This window comes from Orcinus orca, chromosome X (genome assembly GCF_937001465.1).
Source record: "Orcinus orca chromosome X, mOrcOrc1.1, whole genome shotgun sequence".
In the NCBI taxonomy this organism is placed as follows: Eukaryota; Metazoa; Chordata; class Mammalia; order Artiodactyla; family Delphinidae; genus Orcinus; species Orcinus orca.
Window position 1 is genome coordinate 112,441,697 of NC_064580.1, and position 25,196 is coordinate 112,466,892.

General features: G+C 51.9%; 2 protein-coding genes and 1 long non-coding RNA gene across 11 annotated transcripts in view; 1 reads left to right on the forward strand and 2 right to left on the reverse strand.

Annotated features, from left to right (window-relative positions):
• The window catches only part of ELF4 (E74 like ETS transcription factor 4), a 40,515-nt gene extending 38,309 nt beyond the window's left edge, over positions 1-2,206 (reverse strand). For 6 of the 8 annotated variants that reach the window (XR_007474703.1, XM_033407077.2, XM_033407076.2 and 3 more), the window contains exon 1: positions 1,643-1,862. The gene's annotated coding sequence lies outside the window, so the exon portion shown is untranslated. Of the gene's footprint in view, positions 1-1,642; positions 1,863-1,934 lie in introns of those variants that run through there. The other 2 variants (XM_033407072.2, XM_004280540.4) reach the window with 2 other exon arrangements.
• On the forward strand, positions 1,918-11,873 carry LOC117196880 (uncharacterized). Its single transcript, XR_004477292.2, has 2 exons — positions 1,918-2,033; positions 11,216-11,873. It is a non-coding gene; the product is annotated as an uncharacterized LOC117196880 (long non-coding RNA).
• A 4,279-nt stretch (positions 11,874-16,152) lies between these two features.
• Positions 16,153-25,196, reverse strand: part of AIFM1 (apoptosis inducing factor mitochondria associated 1) — a 28,030-nt gene continuing 18,986 nt past the window's right edge. For both annotated transcript variants that reach the window (XM_004280542.3, XM_004280541.2), the window contains exons 8-16: positions 24,722-24,798; positions 23,695-23,803; positions 22,834-22,941; positions 22,422-22,510; positions 21,821-21,961; positions 20,052-20,194; positions 18,473-18,597; positions 16,735-16,931; positions 16,153-16,418 (exon numbers count right to left, since the gene is read on the reverse strand). In XM_004280542.3, the coding sequence (XP_004280590.1) occupies positions 16,347-16,418; positions 16,735-16,931; positions 18,473-18,597; positions 20,052-20,194; positions 21,821-21,961; positions 22,422-22,510; positions 22,834-22,941; positions 23,695-23,803; positions 24,722-24,798 (1,061 nt within the window). In that variant the 3' untranslated portion in view covers positions 16,153-16,346. The remainder of the gene's footprint in view (positions 16,419-16,734; positions 16,932-18,472; positions 18,598-20,051; positions 20,195-21,820; positions 21,962-22,421; positions 22,511-22,833; positions 22,942-23,694; positions 23,804-24,721; positions 24,799-25,196) is intronic.

Below are 25,196 nucleotides of genomic sequence, written 5' to 3' on the forward strand. Positions count from 1 at the left end.
GCAGTGGGAGGAATGCCAGACATAGTTGCAAACAAGCCACTCCTTCGGCTCACAGCTAGAGGCTGGGTGAGGGTGGCAACGTGGAGCCTGCTCAACGACCCCCACCCCTGCAACTCACACCTCCCAGGCTTTGAACCCAGAGACAACCACTTGCAAGGCAGCCTCTTCCCCACACTGGCCAGGATAGGAAGTCCTCCAGGATAGTTAATTCCTCCACTTAACTCAAGATAGCTCCCCGTTATCTGTTACTGCTGTGGGTCTACTGAATTAATGGCTGAGAAAGTGCCTTATAATCGGTAAAACCCTACATAACTAACCGCGAGGAGGAATCTGCATTCTTGCCGTGCAAACGTGACCCTGAGCATTTTCAGTGCCAAAGTGTCCTGTCTCCCCAGAGGAGAGAGTTAGATCTGATCCCTTCACCTCCCCCCCTCCAACCTGGCACTCAGGCCAGGGGTCAGCTCGCAGTGGGTGAGTCCCTGATGGGTGTGCCCACCAGCTGTTGGGGCCAAGCAGTGGTGGCTCTGGCCCTGGGGTGGTGACCTCACTTCCGCTCCTACCTCCCCAGCACTCCTCCCATATGAGGCCCCACCAGGCCAAAATCGAGAAGTTCAAGGTTAACTGATCCTCCCCACTTTAAGAGCTAATTAAAATGATTAGCCACAATGAACCGCCAAACATTAACCATAAGAAGCTGCAGGACCAGACAGGCCTCTATCTCGGGCAGAAGGATGAGGGGCAGGAATCAAACGGCCATCAAATCCCATGGCTGGCGTGGGGGGGGTGGGCAGCCGGGGAGAACCTGGCCGAGGCGCGGAGCCAATGGGGTCAGGAGGTGACTCTGGTCAGGAAGGCCGTGTAGTGAGGGAAGGGCGGCAGACTTCGGGTGCGACGGAGGGACCGGGAATCCATAAAGCCGCCGCCTCAGCAGTCTCCAAAAGCAAGGCGCTGTCGGCAGGGGACCCCGCGCTGCGCGGCTGCTGAGTCCCCGTGCCGGCAGCAGAGGAGGGAACAGAGAGGCGGGAGAGCCCGGGAGAGCGGGAACACGGGAGCGGGAAGGCTGGCGGCCGGCTCACACCGAAACTCCGGCCCCTGACGAGAGAGGTCTCTATTTTGGCGACCCAGTTATCCAAGTCATAGGTTCATAGGTGTGTGTGTGTGTGTGTGTGTGTGTGCGCGCGCGTGTGCGTGTGTGTGTGTGTGTGTGTGGAGAGAGGGAGAGAAAGAGAGTGTGTGTGTGTGTTACCCTAAGGCGCCTGGTCCCAGAAGCCCTAGAGGCCGCCAGATCAATCTAGCAGCCCCGCCAGTGAGGCCCAACCTCCTGCCCTCGGGCACCGAGCTGTTGGGGCGGGCTGTCACGATAGGCCCAGTCACGGACCCCGGGCTGCCTGGGGAGAAGGCAAACCGGCCCCCACCCCGACTCAGGAAATCGACTCAGCTTCTAACCCAGGATCCGTGGTCCGGGTTCCACAACGCACACGCGGTGGGGCGAGGCAAGGGCGGGACTCAACACGCCGCCGCTCTCCCACCCTTCCCTGGGCCCCAAGCCCCTACGCTCCGGGGCCCAGGCGTCCCCTATCCCGCCCTCAGGCAAACTTTCTGAGGTCCCCGAAGGCTCAGAAAACCGGCGCCATCGACGTACCTGCCGCCGAAGGGGCTCGGTAGCGGGGCCGGGGTCGATCGCCGCGGTCCCCTCCCCGCTCTGAGGGCCGAGACGCGGGTCCCCAGCCCGGCCAGCCCGCTTTCTCCCCTCGGAAGCCGGGCCGGGCGAGTGGCGCCGATACCTCGGCGCCGGCGAAAGGAGAAGTGGAAGTTGAGCGCGGCGCCCGGTCGGTCCCCGCGCCCGCCGGGGCCACCGTCCCCCTCCCTCCCTCCCCCCCTCCCTCCTCTCCTCCCTGCCCGCCTGCCCCCGCGGCCCCGCGCCCGTGACTCACCTCGGCGCCGGGGCAGGCTGGTCCGGGCGGGCGAGGCGCAGGGCTCTCCCACACGTCGCGCCGCCAATGGCAAGTTGGAGGGCGAGATGCAAATACCAGGTGAGACGGCGGCGCCCCTGATAAAACGACTCCGGGGAGTGGGGTGGAGTGCGGGGGGAGCCGGGTGGACGCCGGGGAGGGTCAGGCCGAGGGAGGGGGCGGCGGGGGCGCCCGGGGAGGGGGCGCGAGCCAGCGGAGACCTGCAATCAGACAACCGAGCGAAAGGGGAAATTGCACTAGAGACACACACGTCCCCGCAGGCGGCGGCTGGGGCGGGCGCGAAGGAGGCAGGGCGGGAGGGAGGGAAGAGCCGGAGGGAGGGACCGACGGGAGGGACCACGGGCGGGCGGGGGGGGAGGGCGCGAGGGAGGGACGAGGCGTCTTGGTGGAAACAGCGCCCCTCCACCCCCGGCCCGCCGCGGTCGCCAGCACGGCAGGGGGAGCCGTGCCAGGGGCCCGCGCGGCCTCTCCTTCCCCTCCCGGCTCGCTCGCCCCCGGGGAACCGCGAGAGCAGGACTCCCGCGGAGCCCACTTCGCGCTCCCAGCGCCCCACCCCCCACCTGGCGCGTTCCGGGGCCCGCAGCTCCGTCCGGGAAGCCCCTACACAATGCCTCGTAGAGAAAGCCGCTCCATTCCCGGGGGACTCTGGATGGCTATGTCCGGCCCCCTTGGCCTGCGCGCTCCACTCGCTTGACGCCTTTGGCCCCAGCCCTGCGCTCCAGATTATTACTGAGCGCCTGCTGTGTGGAGGACCTGGCGTGAGGGCGGGCCGAGCGGGTGGGTGAGGCCAGGAGATGCCCAGAGGATACAATTCGGGAACGATATGCCAGATGCCGCGGAATCCCTGGCCAAATGCTCGTGCACTTGGCGCGACTGGAGAGTTTTGGGGATTTCTTAGGGAAGTCGAGCTTAGGGCTCCGGGTGGGGGAGGCCAGGAGGATATGAATCCGGGGAAGGATTGGGGGGAGAGGGGCTGGTGCAGCAGGTGCAAAGGTAGCCAGAGTTGGGGTGCTGGGAAAAAGCTCATGCCCCTTTCTGTCCAGAGCCAGGCTGCTCTGCTTGAGGCATCTACTTGAACCCCAGTCTCCCATTCTGCCTCCCCCTTACCCTCTACTCTGACCTGCCCCAGCATCCTACCAGCCCGCACCCTCCTCCGTCCCACAGCTAGGAGGTTCTAGGAGGGAGTTGGCTGGGAATTCTCACTTCTTATGGCTCTGTATGGTCTGGAGGAGGGGCCCAGCCAGGCCTCAGCCCCGCATCTACCACCCGGGCAGAAAGCAGCAAAGCGGAAAGGGCCCCATGGGAGGAGGGCTCTCTGGGGGGTGGGGGTGGACCAAGGGCCTGAGGTTCAGGGACCTGCTCAGCCACCAGCATCTGTCTGCTTCCCCAGCCTTGGTAAAGGAGAGGCCCTGGCACAGGACTGGGGAGCAGAAGTGGTGGTGGATGATGGTGGTGAAGGTAGCTGCAGATTACAGGTTTCTGGGGGAAGACCTAGGGGCTGGACTGGGGCACGGGGGCACCTTGAGACCTCTTGGCCACCTAAAGTTAAGTCCCTGAAATAAGTGCCGAGGGCAAATTTCCAGTTTTTTTCTCTTGTAAATGGGCACACTTTCCCCAGGGGATTCCGGATCAGGAGACACAACAATTTTTTGTTGTTCTCTTGCCAGGGAGGCTCCCCTCTCAAAATTGTGGTAGGTTCCAGTCATCCCTAAGCCCCCTTTGCTTGACCTTCACACACACACACACAAACTCACACACACACACACACACACACACACACACACACACTTTCCCATTTTGCTGAGAGTTCAGTGGTCTCTAACATCAGACAGACCTGGGTTCCTATTCCAGCTGCACCATTTAGCGGCTGTGTGTCTTTGGGCAAGTCGCTTAAACTCTCGGAGCCTCACTATCCTTATTTTTAAATTGAGGATAATAAGAATCTGCCTCCCAAGGCTGTGGTGAGGCTTGCATGAGATAGCCTGTGTCTGTGGCAGTGCCTGGCGCTTAGTAAGCCCTCAATAAACGTTAGCCTTCTTCAGCACCATCTCTGTCTCATCTCGTTTTCCCTCAACCCAGCTATCAGGAGAAAGTCTGCCAGGGCCTGAAGCTGCTGAGGACGAATGGTGGATGCCTCCTATGAATGTTTGTGGTTTAAACCAAGGTTGAAGCCTCAAGGCATGGAAGTGCCAGAGGAGAGGCCTTCCTCTTGGGACGGGCAGGGAGAGAGGACAGCACCGGGCCCACCAGCTTACGGTGACAGGCCCTGATGCCTGCCAGTGACCTGGAGCCCACGGCTGTGGGAATCCCATAAGTTCCCACCTTCCGCAGCCACTCGGAACTAACCGCAGCCCCATGATCTGGGAGTTGCAGTCAAAGCAAACCCCACCCCCTTGATGAAAACCTGGTGTTGCCCTCGCCTTAGGGAGCCATAGGCCACCTGAATGACCTTCCTGACTCCACGGCTCCAGGTCAGCCGGGCTGCCCTTCCCGATGACCTTGCTGCTGCCCAGCCCTTCCCCACCTGGCTCCCCGCTCTTCCACTTACCCGTTGGGTGAGCCCCAGCCAGGTGGGGCCAGCCGGCTGAGATCACCACTCCTGACGACAGGCATGATGTCTCTGCCAATGGCTCATTCCCTGACTTGGCAGGAATTCCCCTTCTCGAGTTGCTCGTGAATGCCCAGGCTGCGCCATCCAGCTCTCAGCCTCTCTCCTTCCAGCCCTGTTTCCCCCCCACACTCTCCAACCCCAACTCTGTCCTCTCGGGCCTCAGAACTGGGGTCCTCCTGGAAGAGGAGGGGCCTCCTGGCTGCCCAGAGCCTGTGTAGGGCCACCTCCCCACTTCTGCACTCAACTTGCCTTTCCACCTTGGCCACTTTCTCAGCTCCTCTTTGTCCCCTCTTTTCAGCAGTGCCTGCTAGCCTATGTTCTCCTGCAAATTACCCCAGGTTCTCTGGAAACAAGGTGGCTGGTTGCTTCCTCCCTCCCTTAACCCCTGAGCCTCAACAAATTCTATTCAAACCTGTGGCCAGAACAAAATACCACAGTGCCACAGCCTCTGTGGCCATGGCCTTTACTTTCCACCACAGACACATGCTAGAAAAGTTGCCTATCAATCAGACTTTCAGAATGAGAAGCATATTCAAAAGTCAGGAGAGAAGTTATGGTTTAAAAGGAATCCTCCCACCTGTAAAGCTGAGATGTCCCCTCTAATCCTTTCTCTACAGCCCGCAATCAATTCCTCTGTTGATATGTTCGACAACTCCAGATTTGCCTCTATTGGGTTGACATGACGAGGCCCTAGATAGATGCAAATGACGGACGGAAATCTCTAAGTCCCAGGCTGTGGCTGGGCATCAGAAGGAGCGTTTGTTCTGAAAAGATTGTTGAGTAGCTGCAAGATAGAAGAATTCCTTGGGATAGGTTATACCAGTGTGCTCCTTCCCGGGAGACGAGCAGATCTACTGTCTGGCACATACTGGGGGGTGACGGAGGTGGGGTGCCCAGGCCAAAGCACAGGCATGCTGGTGGGAGAATGTAGTTGGGAGCAACTTCCCAGATTATGACTTTCATCTGGCCAGCCACCTTCCTTGGCTGGGGCTCTTGGAAAGCCGCTTGGTCCCCACCCCTCACCCACCCCTGCTCTTGCAAATGGAGAGCTTTACATTTCTCCTCCAGGCCTTTACTGGGACACGACCTGGCATCCTCAGAGCCCCTACAAAATTTCAGAGGAGCGCTGGGTTTCACTTTTTGGAGGGGCCAGACAGCAGCTCAGGGGCCTGCCTGGAGGGAGATGCCAGCCAGATATAGAAGGTGCCACGGGCCCTGAGTGAGTGCCCTGTGTCCACCCTGGGCTCAGCGGCTGCAGGGAGGCGCTGTCTCCACTGCACGCACTGCCAGGGGAGCCGGCCTAATACTGTATTTGGGAAACAGATTCAGTGCCTCTGGGTTGGTGGGAGATTTGGAGGGTGGGTGTAGGGGGAGGGACCCAATCCTGTGGTTCATTTGCAAAAAATAAGGAAGAATTGGCTCAGGCAGAGTTCAGTAAATGAGGGCAAGCCCTCTGGAGGCTCTAATCCCACTGGTCCCTAGCCCCGATCTTGGGGCCTAGGCTCAGCCTGGAAAAGTCCCTTGGAGAAGAGCCGAGAGCAGGCGACTGCTCTGGGGCACCTATCAGAGGCAGCACAGCATCCAGAGTTTTTGGGCCACTGTCCAGTGGAACTAGAGTTAACCCCTCAACCCCCGACATCTGCTGGCCCGGCACCCATCTGGTGTGGTGGGCAGCCTCGCTGTGCCCCTCAGCCCTGCGGGGATTCCAAATGACACTCCAGAGGTGCCTCCCCTCAAGGCTGCAGGAAACACGAGTGGGCCTAGGGAGGCCTTGGCCCAAGGAGCTGCTACTAGGGGGCAGGGCTCGAGATGGGGGTGCAGAGGGATGCCAGCACATGGAGGCCCTGCCGGAGGACAGCAGCGAGTGATTTCCCTGGCACTTGAGTGTGCTGGGGGACAGGGACACAAGTAGCCACTGAGCTGGGCGGTACCTCCTCAGATGGAGAAGAGGCTCAGGAGAGAGAAGGGGGCTCCAGTCACGTTGTATGGGGTGCTCGTGTTCTATACGGCGAATGGCGCCTCCTGGAGTTGTGCGGGAGAGGGCAGTAAGGACAAACCCAGGAGAGCTGGGGAAGGGCGCTTGAATGGATGGAGAGAAGACGAAGGGCTCATTTTGGAACACCAAGTGGGGGCACTGGGCCTGACTGCAGGTCCTCGGGACTGGGGATGCGGTGGGATAATGGGGAGGGGCTGTGAGGGAGACTTGGCTCCCGACTTCACCCACTTCACATCCTGCCAAGGGGCGGGTCCAGGCTGAGCTTTGTACCAGGAGGTAAAGGACTCTGCCCTTTCAGGATTGCCCCATCCCACAGGGAGGCAAGGACAAGCCTGAGGCGGGCGCTAGACAGAGGCCCGTGAGGCAGCACGCCTCACTTCCCCTACCGTGCCCCCATGACGGGGGATGGGGAGAGGGTGGTGGTTGTTGTTGTTGTTGTTGTTGAATCCAGAAAAATACAACATTTAATGTCTATAAAGGTGCAGTATGAGTCATTTCACGGAATGTCTAGGCCCCTTCACTGGCAGCAAACAAACTTTCCAGCCCTCTTTTGAGGAAGCCATCCAACTGGGCTGCCGCTGCTCGTGTGTGTGTGACAGTGTGTGAGTGTGTGTGTGGGTCTGTGTGTGGGATGGGTCTCTGGAGGGCCTAGCCTGCCTATGTGTGACTCCGTGTGTGTCCCTCAGATGTGAGCGAGGGTGTAACCATGGCCAGTGTGTGCATACACACACACACACACACACACACACACACACACACACGGGCTCGACTCTTGGATGTGAGTGTCAAGTCCCCTCGTGCATGCATGTGTGTTTGTGGAGGGCGTGTGCATGTGTGTGTCTGCAAGGCAGTGTGGTATGTGAGCCTGTGCGTCTGAGGGTGTCTACGTGTACATTTTTTCCTCATCGCTGCCAAATTATCTTCCCATCTCTCCCCTCACGAAGTGAAGGGCTGGCTGAGGGAAGCTAGCAGTCTAAGTGGGGGGGGGGGACAGCCGCGGAGGGGAGAGGGGTTGGAGGAAAACCAAAGCAATTCCACTCGTCAGAGGAAAGTGTCAGCCAAGGATGAAACTGAAACCGAGGCAGCAGCTCGAAGGCACCAGCACCCTGGGATTGTCCCCAGGCTTGGGTTCCTCCCACTCCCCGCCCCCCAAGCCGGCTGTGGAGATTAGTCAGCCTGCAACCTCGACTTGGGGTTGAGGCAGTGAGGCCGTGGTTAGCACGTGACCCCATTAGTGCCCATTATCACATTAACACAAATTAGTATATCAGATCCTCTCCCAGTCACCTAGTGGGGCGCGGGGCCAGGCTGGAGGGAGAGGCCACAGCTCAGGCCCTGCTCCGGGAGGAGAAGCCAGCATGTGGGCATCAAGGGAGGGGGCAGGCTGAGGACTGTGGCAGGTCAGGTTGGGGACAGAAAAAGGGGACGGGGGACATCAAACTTTGACAATACGATCCTTTTCCTAGGTCGTGCTCTGGGAGGAGACACTTTGGGGAAGGGGTTGGTAGAAAGGAGGGGGTTTCCAGGAATAGCTGGGCACCGCCCTGTAGGAAGGAGGCCCGGGTTCTGAGGTCTGGGCGGGAGACAGACAGTATTTCTCCTGGCACACAGTGAAACCTGGGAACGTTTAGGATCCTTTGGGTTTTTTTCCCCCCTTTCCTCTCCTTTATGGAAAATCCTTAGATAACTTTCTCAGATGGCTTTGGACATCCTGAAAGCAGAGGAACTGGACTGATTGATGGAGGAGAAGAGGCACCCAGAACCCTAGTACAGGGCATAGCTTTTATATCTTGGCACCGATAAGGGAGACACACTCTATCCATATAGTTATATGTAAAGTTGTATCATGGAAAGAGCCAGCCACTGGAGCTTCTGGAAAGGGTGAGGCTGGAGCCCCCAACAACTTTTTTCTTTCAGCTTAAAGGTGTCTGGCCACAGGTTATTTTTGTGCCCTGATACTCTCAATATGTTAACTAACCAGCCACCACATAACCATGAACCAACATGGGAAGGTCAGCTGCATCATGACTACTAGAGCTCAGGGCCTGCACGGAGGTAGGGCACAAAGCTCTATCAACCGAGGCCAAGGTTGCAAGTTTGAGCCCCAGATGGGCCTCTTCGCTTTTTGTTTTTTACATAGTTGCTGAAGACCGGGTTGACAAGCATGGAATCCCTAACCATCGCCCTACACCTAGCCCAAAGCTGAGCCCCTACCCCTCATCTAGCACAAGCCCTGGTCCCAGACTGCACCCCAACGCCGGCCACAGCCTGTCCCTTTGCAAGAGATGCATCCTTGGTCTCAAGGGAGCCAGGCTGGAGAGTAGCTGCTCAGGGAAACCCACCCCTAACGCTGGAGAAGCGATTCAAACTTTCCATTCTACTGCCCGCGGGTCAAGAGCGCCATCCCCGGAGAGGAAACGCTGCCCATAAACCGCGATCCCTTAGCTGGAGGCGAGCCTCCCCGAGCTCTGCGGGACCCGATAGGTGCCCCGAGGGACCCTGAAGAAGCGCGCACCAGGCGGCCCCACGCCTGGACGCTAGCGTAGCAGGTCGGCTCTCCGAACTCTGCCGCCACTCGGGTGGGAGCGCCGGGCCCGAAGGACAGTGGGGGTTGTGGCGGCCCCTTGCGCCTTCCCCTCGCCATCCGTTTGCATGGGCCGCCCACTCTGCACCCCCGGGATTCCCCGCGGGGGCAGAGCTCCCCACCCAGACCCCTAGCAGCGCGCCCACGGCGCCTCAGCAGCGCCACCTACAGGCGGAACGCGCGCCACGTCTCGGGCCGAGGCGGGAACTGGCTGCGGCGGAGGAGGAGAGGGGGAGAGGTCGGCGCCGCTGCCCCGAGCGGTCCCCGCTCGCCAGCGGCCTCCTCGCGCCGCCCCGGCCCCGAGCGACCAGGCCAGCCCCGAACCCCGTCCCGTAGCCCCGCCCAGCGCTCCGACCTTCCACTCCAGCGGCTGCACTCCGAGCGGCCTCTTGCCCCGGGCGCCTCTTCTCGGGAAGCAGTGAAGTCACACTGAGCCCGATCCGCTGACTCATGAGAATCCTCCCCCCTCCCCGGCACACCCCTTGAAACTTCCCCTCAATCCCTTCTTTCCTGCCCACCCCCCTTCCTCGCTCCCCGTCGGGCGAGAAGGGGCGGGTTCGGACTCCCGGAGAAGGACTCGGTGGGGCAGCTGGGAGAGGAGCGGCGGGAGGGCGGGAGTCCTTGTGGAGACCACCAAACTCGGTCTCTGCCCCCCACGCCGCTCTGTTCTGGGGAACAACAGGTGGTGACCGGGAGGGCAGTGTACGTTTGCAGCTTTAGGCAAAACTCCCATCAAGGTATCCTTCTGCAATTATCCATCTCACGCAGTGAGCCTTGCTGCTTCAGGACTGGCTGGGGAGTTCACTTGGAAGCTGAGGTCTCTTTGGAACCTCCTGTTCTAGTGAACAGGCCAGCACAAGGGCTGGCGCCACCAAGGGGACAAAGGCGGAGTGCTCTGAGCTTTGAGCTGCCCTCCACCCCCTGCATTAAGTCAAGCTGACCAATTGCTGAGAGGTCGATGTGGCCTTTCTCCTAGAACTTGGTATTGGCCCAGGCCAGGTTGAGGTGGGGGTGACTTTGAGGTCAAGGATTCCCTGTTTTCACCACCAGTCTCTGCCCCCCACACTGTGCCACTAGTTTGAGGACTCCCACTGTAGTGGGAGACCAGAATCTCACTCAGGCTGCTTGGGATATTAGCCTCAATAAAGGTGGCCGAGGACCTCAGGCCTGGGCCAAGGAAGGCTTCACGCTGGCGGGGCTCTGCAGGCCTGCTCTGAAACACCTAAAGCTCCCCTTTCCCTCTGGACGGACAGAGATCCTTAAGCATCCTTTTCCACCTAGCAAATCACAGTGCTGGATTTTCGTTCTTTCCCTGTATGCAGTTTCCTTTTGTCTCTATGGTAAGAATCGGGTGGTGAAGCTTGCCAGCTTCCTGGCTCACTTGTCTCTGCACTTTGGGGCAGGGCTCTGCCAGGACCATGGCTAACGTGGAAATGACCATGGACTTAAGAGCAAAGGGGGCGTACAAGCTAGTTTCAGGACTTGGGGCTTATGTGGTATGAGGGGGGTTTTCTGAGCTAATTGTCTCAGCGTCAGGTTGAAAGCTGCCTGGGTTAAGGTGGCTGGTCACCGGCCAGCTCTGCAGGGTGTGTTTGTTGGGGACTGGGAGCCACTGAATGGTTGTGTAGGAATGTATGTGCTAGGATCATGGCTGAGCATTGTCTCACCATAAAGCCTTCCTGGGGAAATTCTGGGCTTTCATAGAGCGTAGTTTTAAGGCTGTTAAACTCTCCATGGAGAGCAAATCCGGCAAGGAGCGATTTCTAGGGGCCTAGGTCTAAATGTTACTTGCTGAGTCAAAGAAGAATCATAAGCCTCAAACTAAAACAAACAAATAAACAAAAAATCTGTTGAGCCAAAGGGACAGCAGAGGCAATGTGGGGAGACATTTGCCAAAGGCTTTAGGTCCCATTAGCATCTGCTATAGACTTAGAGATGAAAGGCAACTGAGTCCACGGAGAGATGAAGAAGCACCTGAGAGACTTTTCCATACACAGGATGTTAGAGCTGAGGGTGGAGGGATGATCTAGTCTGTTCTCTTCATTTCACAGATGAGGCCGCCGAGACCTAGGAAATTAGCTGCTCTGGGTCATCCAGGAGTGAGTGGCAAAGCTGAGACACAGATCCCAAAGAGCGCTCCTTCCGCTGTGCTCCCCAGCTTCGGGAGGAAGAAACACGGGCAGGGAGCACTTACTGGAACCTGAAGAAGAAACACAGGGAGAAGGAAAACAAGTGGGTGAGGAAGGAGGGAAAAGGAAGGGGCTGAGGAAAAGTGAAGAGGAAGAGGGGTGATCTCTTTGGGCAAGGAGGCTGGCAGCTCCATCCTCTGTATTCAGGATATTATACATATTTATTTAAGAAAACATATTCATGTTCTGCTCCTAGAGATGAGAGAAGTTACAAGCAGGGAATGGAGGAAGAAACACAATTTGGTCAGTGGAAGAAAAGCCTGGACTAGATGGAAGCAGAACAGTAAAGCCATCTGAGGAGTAACGAAGTTCCGATGTGAACTCACACATCATACTCCCAGCACTTCTGTTGCACTGATGGTTCCTGTTGACCCGTCTGTGTCCGCCACTAGGTTCTAAAGCCATTGAGGGCAGGGACTGTATGTTACTCATCTTCTTATCTCTGGGGCCTATTGGCCCACGGCATGCAGCAAGTTACGCAGTTATGTTTGCTAGCTGACCAATAAATCCATTTACGAACGTATGTGTGTATTCATAAATGCAACACCCATGTTGGGTGTTCCTCCAGAAGCATCTCCGTGTTGTGCTGCAAATGCCAAGAGAGCAGAGGCGGGAACCTGCTTGGGAAGCCAGACACCTCTGTCCAGGCACCAGATGAGACTCCTGGCCTTCTCCAACTGAGACACAGACCTTGGAGGCTCCACTGGGACCAGGTAAGGTCTTCAAGAAGGTACGAGACTAGGCAAAACTCACAGGTGGGCCTCCCGAAGGTATTTTGGCTCTTTGTCTCCAAATTTTCAATGCCCACCAGCCAAAGACCACCAGGGCACTCTTGTAGTCGAACAAGTTGAGTTCATTGCTCACTGCAGCGAGGGAGGATGCATGCCCTGGGGAACCATGGGGTGTCTCAGGAAGAGGGTGCTGGGAAGGACTTATTATAGGATTCAGGCCAGGTTGGGTGATTTGCGGGAGGGTTTAAGGAAGCCGGGCATTGCTCTGGATTGGATGCTGTCAGGGAGTGTCTTACTGAATCAATCATATCCAATAGGAGGGCAGACTGGAGCAAGGCTCAATATGTAATTGGTAAGGAAGCAGCAGTCACTTAGATTAGCCAGGACGGAGGGCGGTATTTGGTCATTTCTGTGGCTTGGGCAGTGTTCATATTTTTGCCTGCGTTCACACATGATTCTGGAGTAGTCTTGCTTTTGTTTCCATCCACCATGATCAGGGTGGCCTTGTACGATTCTAATGTCCCGTGAACCTGTTTACGTTCAACAGAACACCCAGGCCTAGTGGGGCGTGTTAAGCCAGTTTTTAGTGACACCAAGGCCTTGCTGACAGTCCCAGGCCAGCTTCCAGATGTCAGGGGCTGCGTTTCTCTTTCTCAAAATGTTCATTTTGAGACGATCCCTGTCTTCCAACCAGGGCTTGGCAGTCCAGAATTTAAATATTCAGACCCTCCCTATACTCTGACCCAGTTCACACCCATCTGTAGAACCAGCCAGGCAGGGGAACGTCATCACTGGCCTGAGCTGTGTGTCTCTGTGTGTGGTTCTGTGTACATTCGTCTGTGCCCGCCAGAAATTCTCTGATAAGATGGGAAAGAGGCCAGAGGCGGTCTTACTTCACCTCTGGGCCCTGCAGGACTTTCCCTCTGCCCAGAGAGCAAGGCACTGGAATTGAGTCCCAATGGTCTCTAGGGCAGCAAGGGTGCCCAGCTTTAGGTGGAGTCAGGGAAGGACGGAAGGGATATTGCAGCAGCCAAACTTGAGAGGAGCGGGAAAGGGAAGGGGTAGTGGTGGAAGGGAGGGGAGAGTTCCTTTGTATAAATGGGTCTCTAGAGGGGCTGCTGATTTTCCTTCAAGGAAGCAGCCTGCAGTAGGTCACTGTGGATTCCCCACCCCCCCTCCCTTTCGCTTGCTTTAAGCCTCTTGTCTCCAAAACAGGCCCTGTTGATTAGAACAACAAAAAAGTCACACACGTTGACCTCATCCTCCACTAAGAGGCTTACTCTGACCCCTTTCCAATCAAACACACTTTCTTCCCTCAGGTCCATTTCTCCAGCTAAAGTACGAGGACATCCCTCACCGTGCCTTACAGGTGGCCAGGCAAATGTTAGTACCATTGTGAAGCGGTGCCGAGGTACCACCAGATGTCAGTTGTAAAATGGCAAAGAAAAGCGAGGTTGAAGTCAAGTGGGTGAGCCCTGAAAGCTTGATACTTTGGCAGATCCCCAACTTTGCAGGGTGTGGCTAGCCCTGTACTGTGCTGCGCTGTGGCCCAGCTAATCACAGGCCAGCTATCGAGGGCCAAACCTCAGCTGGCACTGGTCGTCTGTACAGTCAGAAATTGGTCCTTGCAATACTTGGGGGCCTAAACAGGTTAAATGCATCCTGGGTAAAGTGGCAAGTCGTGGCAGTGGGTGAAGTAATGGGGGTCTGATAACCTGGATTACAGAGAACTGAGGCTACAAGGCAGAGGCTCACTCTTACAATAAGCCCTGTTATCTAGCATCATCCAACCAAGCAACCAAGGGCTTGGTCAGCACTTTGCCAGGGTTTTGGGGGATGGCGCATGTTGTCCCCATCCTGAGAAAAAAGTCTCTGCTCTGGGATAGCTTACAAACAATTTAGGGAGTGAACACTAATAATGCAGAGAACGACTTAAAGAACAATCAAGTTCAAAGGCAGTAAGTGCAATCGAAGTTCAGAGATGAAATCATGGGCGGGCACTAGTCCAACGGGTACTACATCACCATGGTGGGATTTCATCTGGGCCTTGAAAGATGAGCAGGATTTGGATACGTAGAAGGGAATAGGGACGGTTTCCAGATGTGAAGAGCACAAACAAAAGTTTAAAGGTGGCAATAAACCAGATGTATATGTGCGTATGCACATGCACATGAAGTTGTGGCAGAGGAGGCCCGCAGGGCAGAGTGGGCTGAGGTCAAGAGCGCTATGGAAGGCTTCGGACCTGATGTGATTGGTGACAGGGAGTCAATGTACGTTGGTCACCAGGAGGTAGGGTGGGGGGATATGGACCAAGTGATGCTTTAGGAAGTGATCTAGCAGCAGTAGTTGACAAAGGACGGATGCTCTGGCTGATGTCCATTCTTGGTGTGTATCTTCCTGTGGACACAACTGAGTACATTATACTTCTGCGTCCACATGTCTGCTTTCCTCACTGACACCAGGAGCTCCTTAAGAGAAGTGGCCATGTTTTCTCCACCTTCCTCTTCTGCCATCTACCTGGCTCGTTAGTAGGCACTCAGTGAACACTGAATAGAAGAATACATCCTTTCATTTTAATTAACCGAATTATTATGACATTCCATACAAGGATGACAACTGTCAAAGAATTAGACTAAATTGTACCTGATACTAAAACAAGGCAAATCACAATTCGATCTTTTTAAAAAATGATTTGTGAAACACTTTAGGATCTTACAGCTGTAAGATCTTTGTAAGCAGCAATTACTGTATAATAAGTCCCGTTTCACAAGATACTAGATGAGTTTTCTACTTACATTATGGACTTAAATATGTCATGCCTCAGATTATATTTCACTAAACCTGTATACATCTAGTAAGAACCTGTTCTAGTACAGCTTTTTTTTTTTTTTTTTTTTTTTTGCGGTACGCGGGCCTCTCACTGTTGTGGCCTCTCCCGCTGTGGAGCACAGGCTCCGGACGCGCAGGCCCAGCGGCCATGGCCCACCGGCCCAGCCGCTCTGCGGCATGTGGGATCCTCCCAGACCGGGGCACAAACCCGCGTCCCCTGCATCGGCAGGCGGACTCTCAACCACCGCGCCACCAGGGAAGCCCTAGTACAGCTAATTCTTAAAGTGGACATTTGTCCTGTCCTAGTGTTCAGAAGGAATTTCATTGTAGCTGCAACTCCCTTTAAACAAACCCAATATCGAAAAAATCCAGCCTGGTAGTAATTTTCTCTTTAGAAGAAGATTCACAATAGGACTCTTGAAAGTAGTAAAAATTTCCTCTTAATTGAAATAAGATTTGATTTTTAAAAGTTAAGTAATTTGAAATGCAAAAAATGAGTTGATTTATGAAACTGACTTCTCTTCCCAGGAAATCATTTGTAAAGTGAGTCATGCCTATAAGCCTATTTGAGATAAAAGGGGTTAGGAGAGGGCAGATTTCTAGTTTGGGGGACAGCGGGCGGAGGAGTTGAGAGACCACAATCCCTCAGAGTCAGGCTCCAGGCTTAGCCATGAAGCAGGTCTCCGAACCTTCGTTTCCGTCTTCAATAAATGTCTTTTCTGCCCTCCCCTCCCAAGACCAGTTCAGTTCTGGGCTGTGGGGGTACACAGGGGAGCTGTCCCAGGTAGAGCAGAGTCTAGTCCACATGTTTATGTGTACACTCATTCAACGATTCACTAAGCACCTACTGTGAGCCAGAGCCTGTGCTCAGCTCTGGAGAGAGAACCATGAGCAAGACAGGAAAGCCATGGTTCTGGCTTCCAGGAAGCTGCAGAGCAGCAGGGAGACATGTAAACAAGGAACAGGCTTGGAAGGATCAGGAAAGTCTTCAGAGACCGGGACGTTCCCCAGAGGAGGGGAGAGGGGTCAAGTGCTGTGGGCAGAGGTCACAGCAGGTCCGTACAGGAGGTCTGGAGGGGTGAGGGAGAAGTTCAGTGAACTGAAAGAAGCTGAGAGTGTGGGGCAGGGAGTACAAGGCCGAGGAAGATGATGCACTTGGGAGTGGCTCCAACCGACTTGCTCTCTAATATGCACACTTTCCTCCCTTCACCCACTTGCTCCCTTTCAAAGAGAAGAGAATTTAATTTAGAAGAATCAGGTTTTATTTAATGATGTGAACATTAAGAATTTGCCTACATGGATGAAATATTCACAAAGGACTTGATTATTCACACTCATACATACAGAGGAAGTCTGCTGAATAAAAAACGCTCCTTTACCCATCCAAGCTGCTGTCGGGGACAGCAAAGGGCCTGCCTGTTCCACAGCAGTCTTCAGTCTTCATGAATGTTGAAAAGCTTTGCTACTTCGTTGAGATCTTCATGTTCCTCACCGTCCTTAATGATCTGAGGGGCAGAGGAACAAGGAGCGTGTGGGCTGGGCCGCACACCAGGGCAGCCCGGGCCAGTCGCCACTTCACACTGGGAGGGAGTTGTGGGAATGGCTTTCTACGAAGCCCAAGTGAGCATATGCCAATGCCCATGCTACCCAGCCATGTCCCAAGTGAAAAAGAAACATACCCGAGCCAAGGCGATACCTTTGTTCTGCTCAGGCACAGTCTGACCTGGGTGGACAGTGCGTGGCAGGACGTCTGACGAAGTCGCAGGGACGGTTTCCGCCCACACCTCCCATCTTTCTCTCAGAGCTCTGACGGGCACCTACCTTCCTTGCTATTGGCATTCGGTTGAAGATGTTCCACAGCACGATTCCCACCACCACTTTGTCCCTGAGGTAGAAGATGACGCCTTTGCCGTAGTCCTCCCCTTGGGCAGGGGCCTGGGGGACTACAGGGTTGCTGGGAGGAAGAGTGATTTCTGAGGCCTCAGACTCTGTCTCACTCTCTGATCGGATACCAGTCCCTGTAGCCAATCCCCAAAACAAACAAGCAAAGTCAAAACAAAACAAAGTCAGTTCTTATGAGCTTGGAAATTCTAGAAGGCAAGTATCTTTCAACACCTGCTTCAAGCTGCTTCTAAATGATTTGTTTTTCTATGCCACCTCAGTAAACACTGGCCTATTCCAGCCCCTCTCCACTGACAAAGCCAACAAAAGCTCTTCCTTGCCAGCTCCTGGGCACTGGGTCAGTCTGACCCCAAACTTCCTATCTCATTTTCAATTTACACTCTGGATATTTCCTGGGATCTTTTTTCAAACTACAGAAGACTTGCTCTTGTCCCCTGAGAAACATTCTAGTGCTACATGGTCAGTACAACAGCCACTAGTCACATATAGCTATTCTAATTAAAATTAATTCAAAATTGAAGTTTATTTTAGTTAAAATTAAATAAAATGTAAAATTCAGTTCCTGATTTGCACTACCCACATTTCAAATACTGAAGAGCCACATGCGGCTAGTGGCTAATGTACTGGACAGAGTAGAGGCAGAACACTGCCATCATAGCAGAAAGTTCACTTGGATGGCACTGCCAGAGATACTCTGGCCAAAGCAGAAGGCACTTCCATATGGAAGAACCATATGGAAGTGTTTCCTCCTGTGCAGGGTGGTGGCAACAGCCTGGGGAGAGGGCATTTTGTCTTCTGGGAACAACCAGGCTTCAAGTAATACTGCCCAGTGGAGAGAGTAGTGACCTGTAGTTTATAAACACCTACTGTATAAGTCCCTGGGTCCCCCTCCTGGATCCACTTCCCAGGAGAGGTCTGAATTAAGGAGTGGGTATATGTAATCCACTTAGATTACACAGGAAAAGGACCTCATATCCATATAATGTCTTGCTTTCTCCTTCTTAAAGAACAGCTTGTCCTTGAAATGCCTCTAACAAGAGGACACAGAGGTTAAATAACTTCAGCCAAGGTCACGAAGGGAGAGAGAAGAGACCTAGGAGTTAATGAAAGAGATGTGTGTCGGAGAGAAGTTCATTCTGAGAGGTGCCTCCCGTCTAGAGAAAACCCGCTATTAAGATCTGACAGATGGAATTAGAGGCAGCTCAAGGACTACTCAGCCCAGTTCTTCACTGTTCAGGGCCCAAGGAGGGGAGCAGGTCCCAAACTAAGGTTCTCAGACCTAGTTCTTGGGATCAGCAAAAAAAAAAAAAAAAGAAAAAAAAGGCCATTGAAAAAGTTCAGGTTTTCTTCATCACGCAGGTCTTCCTAGTCCCTCGGGACAAACTAGACTTACAGAGTCGTCGAGTTAGCCACCGTCCAAGAGTCTAGGACGACACCCACAATCCACAATATCTATGCTTTGACCAGGATACCTGATTTTGCCAGCTCTCAGACCACTAAAGAGTGAGGACTTCGGGTTTGGTTTATTTTAAAGCACAACATGAAGAGAGGCTTTCACTGACAGTTCCCTCTGGCCAACACAGATACCCCTTGTTCAGGAGGATTTGGACCATGGTTTCTCAACACTCTTCCAAGAGAAGTGGTTGGGCTTCCTTACCTGACTGCTCTGTGGCAGATTTGGGGTTGTCTTGTGCGGTTGCTTTTGCAAAAACGCCGACTGTGGGCAAACTACTGTCCACAAGACCAATAGCTTCATAGCCAACATCGGGGCCCAAATCACTCCTAAGGAAGGAGAGAGAAGAGGGTGTTCTGTCAAAGGACTGTAAAGGATGGTGCGGTAGAGCGTTTCCGCTAAGGCACCGCACTTTCATGCCAACCAAAGAAACTGGTATGTGCCACAGCAAGAGACACGCCAAACTGATCTGTCGCCTGCTAGGACATCTGGGGACAATTGTGAGAAAGCACAATTATTCCAAACAGGTTTTATTTTCCTAACAAGCCACTATGCATATCACAGATCCATACAATGATCTATACTTTCTTAAATTTAATCATTAATTTTTATCATATCACATTTGGGGGGGTGGGTTCCCCACATTTACTATTCACTACCTTCCTTTACTCTTTTTAAAACTGCCTTTTTGAAACTTTGAAGAGTGCTCCATATTTATGGAATCCAGAATCTGGGGTATTTTGTGGTTTTATTAACTGACAATATTTCCTCTTAGCCTTCAATTTTCAAGGCTAAAGTGCTTTCTATAAAGTGGCACCTTCACTCACTTGGTCATTTTATTTTCATTGTTCTTCTTGGAAACTTTTCCTATCATCATCATGCTGTTTTTAATATGCTAGGAACTTCACAGAATACTTGTGGCACAGACACACTATGGTTTTGTAATCATCCAAGCTACTTGAGATATTTTGTTTCTTGTGCTCTACATTTTGTTATCTTCTTGGCCACAGAAGCTCACTGGACTGGTGTCTTCAGGGAACAGTCTACAATGACTTCTTGGATTCTGTCCCTGGAACCTAACTGATAATTGTACAGCTATGAACTACTTTTTTTCCTAACTGCATTATCTTACACGTGTTGACCCTGAAAGCCATCTGTTATGTTTTTTGCTGCCCACTCATGAAACTGTGTGTGAACGTCTTAAAATGTACTCCCATCAGCTGAGAATTTCCCCAACAGAAACTGCTTAGAGGCTTCTGAAACCCTGAAGTTTTATGTACCCCATCTTTCACATCAACAAGATGAGAGTGGGCCAAACAGGGCCAGCTCCAGTATTCAAGAATGTCCATTGAGAACTTTCTACTACCCAGAGAGCTGCCTATATACGTCTGACTCTGAGTTGCTGATCTTAAGGGTTACATATGAGTGAGCTGCCTTTTTTGTCAGTAGGTTGGGCTCAGCAGAATTAGCAGCAAAGAGCAAATAAAATATACTGCTGTCTGTATCTAAGAGCACACTTTTGTACTACCTACTGTAGCGCGAACTCTGAGCTATTTTAGCAGAAGTGCTGATGCCATTTCCATTCATTCACCTAGTCTAACTTATGTCAGATGGAACCCTTTTGCCAGAAGATGGCTCGGGGGTAGGATGCGTGGACACGAGATGGAATTTTTTCACCCTCTGTATGAAGCTAACTGGCCCACCAGGAAACCAAAGCATATAACTCTGGTTCCATTAATTCTGTGTTCTAACCAATTGAGTCCTCAAGGCACAAAACTATTACCAGAACATTGACTGATGCCAGTACGGCTTAGCAGCTCCAGTCATATTTTCTCCAGCCAATCTTCCGCTCACAACAGCGTGATCGTGGTGCTCCACCCGCCTCCTACCCAACTTTATATCGTAGAAACATGCAGCATCTCCTGCCTTTGGAGACAAATACATTACATGAGCACATGATAAAAAAGCAAGTTAAGGACAGAACATACACTTTGGGGGCTCAAAAAATGCTTGTGATGTTAACTAATGATTTCCAACCACAGGCCAGAATCATACCTACACTATCAAAAACAGTTGCGCTTCCATTTTTACAAAAACCATTCTATGCTTCCACAAAGCTACCCTGAATCGTCCATGCTCCAGCTTACACCTATTTCTTCTCATTCTGCCCTCAGCAGAAACAGGATATTTAATAACCATGATCTGCAGAATATTCTTTCCTGTGTGGAATCCAGTTTTTAGATGTGACTGCCTCTTACGTAGACATCTTTTCCAAGATAAAATTTTTTTGGTCATTCACTATTCATTCATTAATTCAACAAGTATTTACAGAATACTTACTCTGTACAAAGCATTATACTGTCTGGGCTGCAGAGACACGCCTGACATAGACCTTGCCCATGAGGAGTGTATAAGTGAGTTGAGGAAGGCGTGGCACTCTTCCTCACTATGGTGTACCCTGCCAGAGGTACGCAGTGAGTGAGCTCAGTGTTTCAAGCAGAGAGAGAACCCCCGGCTGGAGGTGAACAAGGCCAGCTTCACAACGGATGTGGTATGGGAGCTCTCTCACCCTTTGTTCATCTTTGTGGCTATTCAGACACCCCCAAAGCAACCTAAAAATCCAACATGTGAGCAATGGCGAGATAAACTCTGAAATCCACCTAATGGAATATTATACAATCGTTACACTGCTTATGGAATCTGAAGCAATGTGGAAAAAAACTTACATTCGAATGTTAAGTGAAAAAGAAAATACAAATGTTTATACGTAGTATGCTCGCCATGACTGTCTACAAAAAAGAAAAAAACTATGCGCGAGAAAGTGAAGGGAAGAAACTACACCTAAACATCAGTGGTTGCTGCAGGGGAATGTCCCTTTCTCCTTTTTGCCTGTGTTTTTCATACTGAGCATGTATTGCTTTTATAACAATTTTTTAAAATCCAGTACACTGTAACTTTAAAAAAAAAAATCTTTACGGGAAAAACACCCTGCAAAGTTCCTATGTCCTCAGTTGCAGAGTCCATAATCAAACACAATACACTTGTAATGATCTAACAATAGGGAAATTACCTCATGGTTCCTACATACTATAGTCTTGTTTGTGTCATAACAGATTTTTAAAAACAGCTAAAAATAGTACTCAAGGAAAATGAAAATGGAGTAATTTTCCTTTCCAGAGAATGTTATAAAACTGCCTCATCCTCCATTCCCTGGACTCGTGTTCAGGCAAGGGAATAGCAAATCAGTCTGAAAGCTGCGCACACGCCCGCCAGGGTCATGTTGATGGCTGCTGCCAACAGTGGAACCAGGAGAGACCTACTCCTGTGGGCACGAACACTGTTCATTTCCTTTTCCATGAGCCTGCGGCATGAGGCCAGACCTGATCTCGTAAACCAAGCAGTTCATGAGTTTCTGCTCTCCACCCTCAGCTTCCAAACACGCTGACCCTATTTGGGTGAGCTGCTGCCGAGCCTTCGCACACCACCGGGCAGACCTGCTCCCAGGCCGGGACCAAGGCACCGTGCCTGGTCAGGCTGTCATTGCACACTTACCACCCAGATGTTAGAGCGGGCCTGGAGCTCTGCATTTACACGGAAGCCACCAAAATCAGAGTCTATCTCCAGTCCGCCAGTCTTGGCCAACTCAACATTGGGCTCCAGGCCCACGGCTGCCACTATGTGGTCAGTTTCTACCTGAGGACAAAAAGAATTCAGTCAATTATTACAGTTTCCTCATATGCCTATGAACCCAGCGACTGTAAATCACAGTCACAAAAATAATCACAAAAAATCGGGGCTTTACAAAAAAAATCATCGGGTAACTCTGGTCAAAAGATTTTAAGTTCCATTTCATAAAGTGCCACCCCTCCACACACACATACCCGCTACCATCTGAACAGAAATCTGCCACCCGAGGAAGGCCTCAAAAATCTGTGACACACATAGGAAGAGGCTATGGGAAATGGTTCCCAGGCAGCTACTCTGGCTCTCATCATTCTTCTTTTAGCAAAAGACAGTTCATTAAGAAAATTATGACAGGTTAATGGTGACTGCCAAGACAACTAATCTACTGGTATCAAATGAAGGAGTGAGAATGAGGAAAGGGCAGAGCAGGCTTGGAAGGTGTTCTGGCAGCCTGTCTTCCCCTCCTTACCTTCCGGCCATCTTTCAGCTTGATGAGTAACCTGCCACCGCCAACTCCAACTGATTGCACAATAGCACTGGGTAGCACCTTAACCCCCTCTGTAAAGGCAAACGAGACCTGAGGCTGAGCCAGTGAGCCTACCACCTTCGTGACAACCAGAGAAGCTGATGAGAGTAATCATTAGTACGTAGGCAGCCTTGGAGAGCCACAGGCACCCACGCCCACAGTTCACTTCCAGCACTTCCAGGAATCTGGTGTGTCAGATTCAGAACACCTACATGAAGCTGGCTGACATGAGAATGGTGGAAATTTTCATCGGGCAGTTGGTAAGGCTTATGGACAGGGGGTTCCCAAAGAAGCAAATTTTGCCTTAGTCTTCACTCAAGGCAAGAGTGGGAGCATATGGAAAGAGTGTCTCTACCTTGCCTGACTTTTTCCATGGTCCAGTTGCTGAGGTATTCGGGGAGGATCTTTCCCATATTTCCTTTCTCAGGGAAGAGCTGAATCACTTCTGTGCCCGAGGCTCGAGCTGGGAAGAAGAAACAGAGTAGGTATAGTGGAGGCAAAAGTCAATCCTAGAAGACAGGAAGAGAAGTAAAGGAGCCGCAGGCAGCCATCTACTAAACACAGGGCAATGCCGCGACCCAGGCCAGAGCGCACATTTGTGGGGCACTAGGGCACAAGGGCATCCACAAGGCAAATACAACAGATGCCAGAACTTGTCCCTGGATTCAACTACATACTGTGAACTCAGTGCACTTACACTTAGGCTTACACAAGTGCCTTGCAAGCTCTGAATAGTAAGCACCCTCCCGAGAAGATGCCCTGATTTCACACAGCTGAAAAATAACATTAAGAAAAAAATGGTTGCCATGAAACATTCAAACTGGAACTAACAGATCTGTCAAGCTGGGAACCATCATGTATCTGAAAGAAGTCTTTGACTTTTACAGGGAGCAGCAGTTCAAAGATACATACAGTTCTGTAGTCTACATTGCCCCTACCATCTTAATAACTCACTTTCCTTAATATTTTATTTCTAAGGAATCCTGGTCTAGAGGAGAGAGGAAAGGAAAAAGGAAAGAAAGCGGCACTGCTCAGCTGCTCAGATGACAGCTTTTCGATCACTAAGGCATCCCTCATCAGACCTAAGCTCAGTGATTAGTTTTTCACCATGTAAACCTTAATCAAACTCTTTCTACTGATCCTGGTAAATGCATCTCTGAAAAGCATATGATATAAGACCAGAGAAAGAAAATCGAGGTCACTCCCCAATACTCACCCTTTCGGCCAAGAGCACAGGCCAGTTCGCTACCAAGGAAGCCCCCACCGATAATTGTAATCGACTTGACTTCCCGGGAAATCTTCTCTAAGGTTCTAAAGTCTTCAATCTGCAGGATCACACAAGTTTAGTCCATTGATTTCCCAAAGGGGCATAGGATGATAATACCAGGAAATATTTTTGCTAAATCCTTGACAACAATAATTTGCACACAAAATCTTCTCCTTGTATAAAGTGGCTCAATTACAGCCTCTATTTTATTGATGTAAATTTCTTTCTCCAATGTAACACTCTTTCTAATAACAGTGGTTCTCAACTGGGGGCAGATATACTCCCCCTCCCCCAGGGGACATCTGGCAATGTCTGGAGACATTTTTGGCTGTCACAACTAGAGTGGGGAGATACTAGCTGAAGCTAGTAGGTAGAGTCCAGGGACACTGCTGAACACCCTACAATGCACAGGACAGCCCCTCACAACAAATGGTTATACGGCCCAAAATGCCAATAGTGCCAAGGTTGACAAACCTTGTTGTATCAAGAACTTAAAGGACAGTACAAACCTTTTCCGACACCCATAGCAGTGGCTGAAAATTTTCAGCAGTTTTCATAAGTAAAGCATGGTGTTAAGAAGCAATCCCCCGCTTCCTTTTTCGCTTAGGTACACTTAACTTTTCCCCCTAAAGTCTCCACAATAGCACTTGCAGTGCAGAAAAATGCCAAGAGGCTATAAGGAGTTCCAATGACTCAAATGCATCAGGAGAAAACAACTATGGAAGGGCAATCGAAGGAACTACAGCAAGCAATAAAAAACACTAAATCTGTTTTTCTCCTAGGAGCTCAAAACCCTTGAGTGAGGTATCTGAGGTGCAGAGAGAGGAAGTGACTTGCTCAAGGCCAGATAACAAGCCTGTAGAAGAGCCATAGTTAGAACTTCAATCTCCCAATTCCCGGGTGGGTACTTGGGGACCACAAGATTATGCTACCTCTTCAAAACCGCCACAACGAAAGCACTAAAGCTGACAATTACCTTTCTGAAAAGTGTTGTTCTACTCTTCACCTCTGCTCCAGCCCTGTCAATGGCAGACAGACTTCTTGGCGTGCCTCCTGGAAATAAGAGGAGAAAAATCCTTTAGCCCAACGAGCAGGAGCTAGCCCAAACAATCCCCCCACAAAGGTGGTGCTGTGGTGTGTGCTGCTGGTGTCACAGTGGCATCAACAGGATACAAGGCTTTGTTTTCCCTCCACTCGCCCCACAGTGGGCTTTAATCAATTTCCTTTGAAAAGCAGATTTGAGAGTATCTCTTCAAAGGGCCCACCATTCCCACATATGGCCAGAAGCCCTCACTTTTTGCTCCTGTTCTCTTCTACTTTTTCATGAGGGTTCACCAGAAAGCATGGCTATGTTTGTTTAAGCAACTGCATCCTTCTCCTCTCTTGATTTCTGATTGGAACTGGCAATGAAGCCATGAGGTTATATCACTTTCAGGACACAGGGCAGAGGG